General features: G+C 26.6%; 3 protein-coding genes across 3 annotated transcripts; all 3 read right to left on the reverse strand.

Moving 5' to 3' along the window:
- Positions 1-93: 93 nt before the first annotated feature.
- On the reverse strand, positions 94-3,936 carry DICPUDRAFT_153835 (uncharacterized protein; the record flags this gene model as incomplete). The annotated part of the gene is made up of 3 exons (XM_003289399.1): positions 94-2,023; positions 2,084-2,743; positions 3,287-3,936. The coding sequence occupies 3 exons, from the start codon at positions 3,934-3,936 to the stop codon at positions 94-96; spliced, it is 3,240 nt and encodes a 1,079-aa protein (XP_003289447.1).
- Positions 3,937-4,904: 968 nt separating this feature from the next.
- On the reverse strand, positions 4,905-7,848 carry DICPUDRAFT_153836 (uncharacterized protein; the record flags this gene model as incomplete). Its single annotated transcript, XM_003289400.1, has 2 exons — positions 4,905-7,552; positions 7,644-7,848. The coding sequence occupies 2 exons, from the start codon at positions 7,846-7,848 to the stop codon at positions 4,905-4,907; spliced, it is 2,853 nt and encodes a 950-aa protein (XP_003289448.1).
- Positions 7,849-8,322: 474 nt separating this feature from the next.
- On the reverse strand, positions 8,323-10,361 carry gpaG (G-protein subunit alpha 7). The gene is given in 5 exon segments (XM_003289401.1): positions 8,323-9,377; positions 9,458-9,632; positions 9,706-10,282; positions 10,295-10,327; positions 10,341-10,361. The coding sequence occupies 3 exon segments, from the start codon at positions 10,018-10,020 to the stop codon at positions 8,809-8,811; spliced, it is 1,059 nt and encodes a 352-aa protein (XP_003289449.1). The 5' UTR covers positions 10,021-10,282; positions 10,295-10,327; positions 10,341-10,361; the 3' UTR covers positions 8,323-8,808.
- Between the last annotated feature and the right edge of the window lie 277 nt (positions 10,362-10,638).

A 10,638-nucleotide genomic window follows, 5' to 3' on the forward strand; every position in this document is an offset into this window, starting at 1 on the left:
TTAAAATAATTTATAAATAAAATTTGAAATTTGTAAAAATAATAAAAAAATAGAGATTTATTTTTTTATTATTTTTTTTTGATGATCGATAATTTAATAAAGGTTTAAAGAAACACGTTGATTTTTTTGTTTCCAAGCAGGTAAAGCAATAAATTGTTCTTTTGTGAGTTTGAATGAAACTAAGAAGTCTGAATCAGAGAGATGTAAGTGAATAGCTGTTGGATCAACATCTGATGGTAATGGTTTTTTTTGTAATACTTCTAATGGATAGAATGATGTGACGGTTTTTGGTGTTGATGGAATAGGTACAGAGGTATTTTTAGGGGTTGGAGCAGAGGCATTTGTTGAAGCTGGTGATGGATTTGCAGAATCGGATTTATTTGATGCTGTTGCTGTGGTTGGTTTTAAATTAACTTTAAAATTGGGTTGTGATGGTTGATTTGTTTGATGAGTTGGAACAGATCTAGTTGATGGCTTTAATGAGGAGGGGGCATTTGGGTGAGGTAAAACCATTGGGATTCCACCAGCAGTTCCTTTAAGAATTGAGTCTAATTTAGATTTGTAAGAATCTTCACGAAGTTTATTAGAATCCCATGCATGGAAATTGAAAATAAATTCCAATGGTTCATTACCATCTTCAACTCTATAGATTGGATCATCTTTTCTGTCGTTTGGAGCATTCATTAAATATTCCATAGCAGTTTCCATAGACATTTGTTTTTCAGTATCGCTTGATTCTTTACCGACCCAAACAAAGATTTGCTTTTGATTATCTAAAATCATAACATCATCAGAGTCTAAATCATCTTGAGAGAAATCAAAGATTTCAAATACTTTAAAAACACCTGAGTTTGCTGAGCATTGGAAAAGACGACTTTTTTTTTCTTGTTCTACAGTTCTTAAAGTCTTGTAATATTTTTTTTCGGCTAAAGTGCTTGAGCCACTTTGAATTGATTCCCAAAATTCTGATGATTCTTCACCTTCGGATATAACATTGAATGAATAACCTTTGAAAACATTTTGAGAGATGGTGAGAGCAGCTTGTTTTTCATCAGAGTATCTACCTACCCAAATATATGATGAACCCTGTTGATCAACAAAAATAAATGAGTCATTCGAGTCCAATGATGATACTACTTGTTCTACTTGAATTGCATTGGTATCAGTTTCATCAGTTCCTCTAACATGATAAAGACCAGATAATGAAACCTTATCAAAAGATAGCTCTGTTGTTGATGATCTTGCACCTTTAAATACAACCATATGGCCCTTAAAATGTTCTAAAAAGTGTTTTGGTTCTTTATTTTGGACGGTTCTAACATGAATACATGGAGTGTTTAATTCTTTGCCTACGTCTTTGGCCAATAATGCAGCAGCACCTTTGTCTTCGCTTTTACTGAATCTACCTTGCCAATAGTAAAGTATAGAGTTTGTTGATCCATCAATACTTGAAAGGGTAAACAATACCAAATAACATGATTGATTGAAGAAAAGACCAAATTCAGATTCAGCAATTTCAAATTTATCACGGTTTCTAACATGCCAGATTCTTAATTGACCCTTGTGTCTATCATCAATGTGGTGACAGGTTGGAATAGTTGATTTTCTTTCTTCTCTTGCCAATTGGTATTTTTCTGGGTTGTGTAGTTGATCGACATTAACTTTTTCTTGTTGTTGTTTTGGAGCAATTTTGCCAGTAACCTTTTTATCAAAGTCTTTTTGAACAAATTCACCCCATGAACCTTTTTTAAATTTATCTTTAAATAATGTATTTTCAGAACCTTGGGACATTTTAATAATTGGGGTCCATGATGGTCTTTTATCATCGTGCAATAAATCCATTGCATTAGATGTTGCCATTGTTTTTTGATTAGTTGATGACTTTTTACCTAACCAAACAAATAATTGAGTTTCACAATCTAAAATATAACAGTTTTCTGGCTTTAATTGTCCTGTTGAATAAACTTCGCCAATTGGTTCTATAATATGTAAATGTAACTCCTCTTCATTTTCATTATCGACTCTGTTAAAAAAAATAATTAGTATTAAAAAAAAAAATTTTATAAATAAAAATTATACTTACTGATATAATTTAATTTCTTCCATTGATTTCTTTTCAAAATCTAAATCATCACCACCAGCAGATGAAGGTTGAACATCTGATTTTTTTCCGTTTAATCTTGACCAAAACTCGGTTTGTTCTGCATCATTATCATTTTCGTCCATAACAATAATTTTGGCTCTTGCTGATTTTTCATCTCTTAAACGAACAGTAAGATCGAGACCTTTACCCTTTTCAAGTCTTGATGATTCGGAACCATTCCATTGAAAGATAATATCATCACCTTCTAATACAAATACATCACCAGAGTTTAAATTTCCAGCAGAAACCTCGATTTGCTTAACTCTAATATTACGTCTACCTTTCAAATGGAATAGTTTGTATTTTGCTTCTTTATTTGAACTACTATTACTTGCCAACTTTAATGGAGGAACATAACGTGGGCCACCATGGTTCTTGAAATAAGACATAAAGAGATCGCTTTCTTTTCCTTGAAATTCACGATAAAGAATTGGTTGTGTCCCATTTGTAGTTTCAAACTGTTGATTTTTAACAACTATTCTTTCTAATTCTTCAATTCTTTCGTTACAAAAATGAATTGATTCATCTGACATTGATAGCTCTCCAATCCAAAAATGGATACTGTAATCTTTAATGGTCATAGTACCATCATGAAATTGGCTCTTTAAAAAAAAAACTTTAATAAAAAGAAATAATTATTTTTTTAAAAGTAAATAAGTTAACATACCATTAAAAGCAAATAGGTTTTATTTGTTTCAAAGACTGAGTGGTTGATTTTTGGGAGCTTTTGAACAGTATCATTATCAATAACCTTCCAAATTTCTAAACCTATTTCTTTACCAATTTCATTAATATGCGAGAAACACGAGGACAATTGCAAATTTTTATTTGCTTCTATTTCTGCATTTTTTTTTATTATTGAAAATTTGCTTGGGATTTTTCTGGTTCTAGTTGTAATTTCGATATTAGGCTCCATTTTATTAATACTACAAAAAAAAAGGTATAATAATAAATAAAAAAAAAAATTTGATTTAAAAAAAAAGGTTATTTTTTAATAAAAAAAAAAAAAAAAAAAATAAATATTTAATTAAAAATTATTTGAAAATTATAAAAAAGTTTGAAAAATATCTTAAAAAAAATCTTAAAAAAATATTTTATTAACTATCCGTTTAAATTAATTATTATTATATAACCTTATTTTACAACAATGTTGATATAATTGAGGCAAGGATAACACCAAAACCAACAATCAAAGCGTTTGCAGATGAACCTTGAGCTTCTGTTTGATCTTTTGGTTTTGTAGTTGGAGCTGGTGTTGAAGTATTGGTTGAGGAGGTTGAGTTGGTTGGAGCTTTAGTTGAAGGAGTTGAGTTACTTGGGGTTGGGGTTGGAGATTCAGTTGGTGGGTTCTTATCACTTTGGCAGGTAACGGTGTATACATCATTAAGATCATTGGCAGTGTTTGAATCTTTACATTGGAAATTCCAGGCCTCTGATTGGCTAGCTTCGCATTTATCATTGTTATTTGCCCAATAGAGAAGCTTGAAGGTATTTTGTTGTTTATCTACAACATCAACCTTCATACTACCACCACAGCCTGCAGTACATTTGGTATTTATATAAACTTTAAGTTCGTATTCGGTTTGATTTTTTCCATCTTTGACAAAAGTATGTTCACATTCGCTTGGAACCTTTTTGTTTTTAACTACAAACATATTGAAGCCTACATCGGATGGGGATGATGATGGGGATGATGATGGGGACGATGATGGGGATGATGATGGGCTTGGAGTATCAGATTTTACATGAAGTAAAACTGAAAGAATTAAAACTAAAAATAAAATTATTTTCATTTTTTTTTTTTTTATATTATATATTAAATTATTTTTGTTTTTTTATGAATATATATAATTTAAAAGATTTAAAATATAAACAAATATATTAATAATTTTTTGAAAAAAAAAATTTTCATTTAAATAAAAGAAAAAAATAAAAATAAAAATAAAAATTAAAATAAATAAATAAATAAATAAAAATAAATTAAAAAAAAAAATAATTTAACATATAAATTTTTCATTCCATATATATTCAACAAACTTTTTTATCACCCATATTTTTAAAAAATAAAAAAATATAAATAAAAAAAACAAATTTATCATATAACAATTTTGATACCAAAGATTAAAAAGAAAAATTTGGGGTTAAGTTTGGGTGAGTGGGATATAATAACATAAAAGTGTAATTATATTTGTGTGAATTATTAAGTGTTTTGATTTATAAATTTAATATAATAGGTAAATTATATTAAAAATTATAACATGGCGAGTGTGTTAGTGTTAGTATGTGTGTTAAAATGTGTGGTAGATTCCCATACTTAAAAATATATATATGTTTTTTTTTTCAAAGTGTTAAATGTGTGTTATTTAACTGAAAAACAATATTAAAATAAAAAAATTTCTTTTTTTAATAATAATAATTAAATAATTTAATCGAAATAAATATATTCAATTTGTCAAACATATTGATTAATAGATTTATAATAATGATTTTGATAGGTTCTAAAAATAGATTCCTATCTTTTATGTTTTGTATTTTTTTATTATTTTTATTTAAAAAGTTATATTTATATTATTAATCTAAATAATATATAGACACAGTATTCTATTTTTAACTGTGTTCACTTATAAAAAACAAGAAATCAAAAAGAAAAAAATTAAAAAATAAAAATAAAAAGAAATAAAATTTAATGATGTTATAATAACAAATTATTTAGTTTTTTATTTTTTTAAAATAATAATTATTATAGTTTTTTTTTTTTTTTTTATATTTCATCTAAATCTTCGACTTCCTCATCATCATTTGGGTCTATTTTTAAAGAATCCAAAGCACCAGGTAATAATGATAAATTTTTTATATTAATTGTTAAAAAGTCGAATGCAAATGTAATATTATTGAAGGCTTCATCATTATTACTGTCATTAGTGTCACCATTAAAAGTTTCTTGTAGGTTTGGATAACGTTGAGAGAAATGAGTTAAAACAGTTGAGAATGAATTTGAATTACGGTATGCTTTGATGGCTTCAGAGAAAGTACTATGGCTTTTAGTTTGAGCTTTATCAGTTTGATGATCGTGGAAAGTAGCCTCGTGGATTAGTATGGTACTATCCACAGCGGCATCTACAAATTGTTGACAGAATTTAGTATCACCCGAATAGCTGACTTTCCACCCACTTTCACTTTCTACTACGATACCATGAGCATTAAAATTGTGAATTACTGGCACTGCAATACACTTTGAAATACCCAATTTTTGTTTCATAAATGTTGAAAGTTGTTTATCCTCTTGGTAGTTTTGGAAATTGTAAAAGGTAATATATTTCCATGGATAACTATAAAAGCTCATAGTCTTTTCTAATTCACGAATATAACGACCTGCACCTTGTGGGGCCAATACAATAAGTTGACGCTTTTCATAAGGAACATATGATTCTTCTAAAGCCAAATGACGCATTTCTAAAAGCTTGTAAAGACCTTGGTGATGATCGACATGTAAATGAGATAAGAAAATAAACCTTAAGTTGATTAAGATTTTATCGGACTCTTCTTTACCATACTTTCTAAAGAGTTGAGAGTAAGCACCACCACCCACATCAAAAAGCATTGCACCTTTTTCAAACATATTTAATAGAATGCAGGTTTCCTCTCTAAATAACGAAGTCTGTGAACAACAAGTACCTAAAAATGTAACCTCTAATTCTTTATCTGAAAATGAATCTATCATTTGCTCAGTACTCTTTAAAAACTGACCTCTAGTTGATAAAGTTCTTGGTGATGATGTAACTGATGATGAATTAATATCTAAAGATTTGATTTTTTTGGTCACTGGCGAACTATCATTTGATGATGATTTCTTTTCAAATGAAAAATTGGTGTCAATGTTTTCAGTACATGCAGTATTATCAATTAATGGATGACCTTGCGGTGAAAGAGGATTAACCATAATCGATTGATGGAATCTTCCTCTTTGAACATTGGGCATTTTAGATAGGGCAAGTGGTAAAGGCTTTGCATTGGAATATGGGAACAATTTAGGATAGAAAATAGGTGCAACTTCATTGAGACCATTTACTAAGTGAGCAGATGGTATAGTTAATTCTTGATATGCACATGCTTCGTTTAATACTATATGTTGCCACTTTCCACTTGAAAATGATGATACGAAATCACAATACTCTGGTAATGAAAATATCTCTTCTGGCACCATATGAACTATACAACCAGAACGCTCGCTTGTACTAAACGATGTGATGCTACTATTATTTAATATACCCTCCAAGTACTCGACTCTTGGACATGCAATTACTATGATAGCTGGGCCAATAGTACTTGGCGATAAAACATCTTCAGGTTTTATCAATCTACCTGCTTTTTCGCTAAATACCGATTCGCCTTTACATAACTTTGATCTACCTGAACCAACAATACCAAACTCATTTGCCTTCTCTACACTAAATTTACCAATGATGTCAGGTAATAAACAAACATAACAAATAATATCTTTAAACGATGTTGATGCTGATGAAACGCCTTTATTATTGCTACTATTTGATTTTGATGGTGAATTTTGTGGTGATAATGAAGCTGAAGATTTGATAACATTTGGTGGTAATATAGCATGACTATTAACTGGACCATATATAGGGTCCTTCAAATAAATATTCATTCTCTTTCTAACCATTTCTCTTTTTTCAACATCATTTAGACGTAATGATTTAGATAATCTTGAAACAATTCTAAAATGTCTACTTTCAAGGCACCAATAATCATTTTCTCTTTCTGTAGGTGGTATTGGTTGATAAATATCGGAATCATTGGTGTCGAATAAAAACTTTTTAATTTCTTTAGATCTTGAGGGTTTATACGATGATATATCTACATTTGAACGGCCATTTGATATATTATCTTCCTTTAATAAACGATAAGCGGCGTAATGTTCGATCTCCTCCATCTTGAACTGACTACCGGTGCTTGAAAATAGATAACCACCTCTAAGTAAAGTCCAATCGTAGAATGACTTCATGGAATCTGTATTAACTCGCATTGATTCTCTTGAAGCTGTGATAACTGGTCCAAATACTTTATCAAATATATATTTCAATTCTTTTCTTGAATTTAATTCTTTTAGTATACTTTCATTTGTATTTTTTTCTTCCAATTCATTTGTACTAGTGGTTGGAGGTGGCACAACGACATTACTATTTAAACTAACTGTTTCATTTGGTGAAATTATAATTGGATATACTTTTAAATGACCATCATCAAATCTATATTGCTCGCCTTCTGATGAGCATTCTGTAACATAAAATGTTCTACCACGTCTAGAAAAGAAATATCTGTATCCCAATAAATTTTCTGTTAAACCATTTGGCCCAATAATTGCTATATCTGTTTTATGTCTTAAAATATAATCTAAAAAAAAAGAAATTAATGAAATATTCTTTTTTTTTTTTTAAAAAAAGTATTCAAACTTTTATATTATTATTATTATTTTAATATTTACTTAATAAATCAGCTTGAGCAGATGGGCCTAAATGAGTATAGAATAATACACTTGCTTCTGATGGTTTTGAATGACTACTCCCTAAACTTTGTCTATGGATACCATTACCCATATTAAAACAATACTTTGTATTATCGATAGATACCATTATAGAAGCATCTGTAAACCCCGAACCTGATGACATAATTTTAATACCCGATTTCATTTTATTATTATTATTATTATTATTATTATTATTTTATTTTATTATTATTATTTTTTTTATTTTTATTATTATTATATATATTATTAATATTATTATGGTGATTCATAGATGGTTTTTATTTTTAAATAAACTAAAAAATAAAAATTATTACTAATAGTTTTTAAATATTTTCTTAAAAATAAAAATGAAAAATGAAAATAAAAATGAATTCAAATTTTAAAAAAAAAATAAAAAAAAAATAAAAAAAAAATAAATAAAAAAATTTATGAGAATTTTCCAAATTAAACAATTTAATTTTAGTTTTATTAATATGATCATAATGCTAATCGAAAAAACAAATAAAATTATTATTATAAATTTATGTTAATTTACTCTAAATTTTATTATTTCAATATTTATTTGTAAAGATAAAGTAAAAATTAAAAAAAGACGATATTGAGAATTTTAAAATACAACTAGTTTATTTAATTTTATTTATATAATCACAAATCGAAACGAGATGCACATTTATAAAAATTTTATTATTTTCTTATTTTTTTATTTTTTTTTAGATTTTAATTTTTTAATGTTTATTATTTACTATGTTTTTACAATTTTTTATTTAATTATATTATAATAAATATGATTATTAAATAAAAAACCAATAAAAGATTAAGTGGTATGTACATTGGTTATGTATTTTTTCTTTTTTTTTTTTTTTTGATTTTTTTATGATTTTTTTTTTTTTTGATTTTTTTTTGATTATGATTTTATGTGTTTACTTTTAAAATTTACACTTTTTGATATTATTTATTAATTTGAACATTGGATTTTATTTGTATTGCTATTTTGATTTGTTGGTTATTTTTATTATTACTATTACTATTATTATTGTTATTATTATTATTATTATTATTATTATTATTATTATTATTATTATTATTATTATTATTATTATTATTATTATTATTATTATACTTTTTAAATACCACCTTCTTCCATTGTTTGTCTTGTTAAAATATCTTTAACAGCTTCAAATACATGACCAATATTTGTGGTATCAGTGGCAGTGGTAACATTTGTATAAACTGGTTTTGAAGTTTTGTTGACTGAGAGGATTTTCTTTTTTAAGAAAACATATGATTGTTCGTAATCATCAGATGGACCTGTATAATCTGGGAAACAAATATTGATACCCGTTTTTTTAATTTTTTCTGCAAAAAGATCACGTTTGTTTAAGAAAAGAATAATTGGAATATCTTTGAACCAACGTTGATTGATAATATCACCAAATACTTTGATTGATTCAATCATACGATTTGTTTTACCATCTTCTTCTAATACTTGATCATATTCGCAAAGTGAAATTACAAAAAGAATAGCTGTTACTTCACTAAAATGATGAATCCATTTATCTCTATGACCTCTTTGACCTGCAACATCAATCATACGGAATTTAATACCTCTAACAGCAAATCTAGTTTCTGAAACTGATGTTGATGCAACTCTTGTATATAAAATATCTTGATCAGTTGGTATATAATCATCCTCTGCGATAGAATAAAAAAAAAAATAATAAAAATTAATATAAAATTTCTTTAAAACAAAAGATTTGAATGTGATTGTTTACCTGAAAATCTTTGGATGTCATCTAAAAAGTATTGAGATGATGAATGTAATTGGAAATGTGCACCACTATTATTAGCTGCATAGGTGAATGACTCGTTCTTTGAGAGTTCAGCAATGCCTTTTAATATATTTTTATCAAGATTTGTATAGTTTTTACTTTCATAAATATCTTCAATCTAATTAGAAAAATTTTTGAATTAATACTTTCTTTCCCTCATTTGATAAAAATTAATTATTGTAACTACTTACATTACTACAAATTGGTTCAAATTGTGGTGGGATGACTAAATTTAAAACGCTACAGCCCCGAATGATTGCATAAGCAATCTCAATAATATTTCTGTAGATGAATTGTTTTTGATTGATTCTTTTTTTTTGGGGGTAACCATCGAGATGCAAAATTTTCATTTGTTTAACAACAGTTGATTTACCCCTGTCCCCCGTACCTAATAAAAGTATTTTTAATTCCCTATCCATAATTTTCTTTTCATCTTTTAATTGCTTTTCAATTGCTTTATTGACAGCTCTTTGCTCCTTATAACGAGTTAAAAGTGATGGGGACATTGGGGGGGATAAGGTTGATGTTGATGAAGATGGGGATTGAGGGGATGATGAATTACCCCTTTTTTTTTTTTTTTTGAATTATATATAGTTTATAATTAAGTTGAAAAGGGGGATTTATATTTAATATTACTTTTTTATTATTACAAGTGTTAAACTAAATTTAAAAAAGAAAATGTTAGAATTTGATTTATATATTTATATTTTTCCAAAAAAAAAAAAAAAAAAATTATAATATGAAAAAAAAAAAAAAAAAGCTATTGTTTTCAAAGTTAACTTTAGATTGTGTGTACTTTTATTATAAAAAAAAAAAAAAAAAAAAGTTTTTTTAAAAATAATTAAAAATAAATAAAAATCTTAATTTTTTTTTTTTATAAATAATTATTTTTTCTATGTGATTATTTGATTTTTTTAAAGCTATTTTTTTAAAAAGTGGTGGTTTGAATTAATATGAACAATGGGTTTTTAAAAAAGAAAGAGGTGTGATAGGGGCGGAGAAAGTATTATTTTGAAAAAAAAAAAAAATTATAAACCAGTTTTTATAAATATACAAAAATTAAAAAAAGATATTTTTTTATTTTCTTTTTTTTTTTTTTTTTTTATTTTTTGTGATATTATTTT

Source organism: Dictyostelium purpureum (genome assembly GCF_000190715.1).
Source record: "Dictyostelium purpureum unplaced genomic scaffold DICPUscaffold_175, whole genome shotgun sequence".
In the NCBI taxonomy this organism is placed as follows: Eukaryota; Evosea; class Eumycetozoa; order Dictyosteliales; family Dictyosteliaceae; genus Dictyostelium; species Dictyostelium purpureum.

Excerpts from the sequence above, each read along its gene's own strand:
- gpaG (XM_003289401.1), bottom strand. The coding sequence starts at position 10,020 with ATGTCCCCATCACTTTTAACTCGTTATAAGGAGCAAAGAGCTGTCAAT. Across the intron at positions 9,633-9,705 it reads TTGAACCAATTTGTAGTAAT|ATTGAAGATATTTATGAAAG; the intron begins GTAAGTAGTTAC and ends TTTTCTAATTAG. Across the intron at positions 9,378-9,457 it reads TGACATCCAAAGATTTTCAG|AGGATGATTATATACCAACT; the intron begins GTAAACAATCAC and ends ATTCTATCGCAG.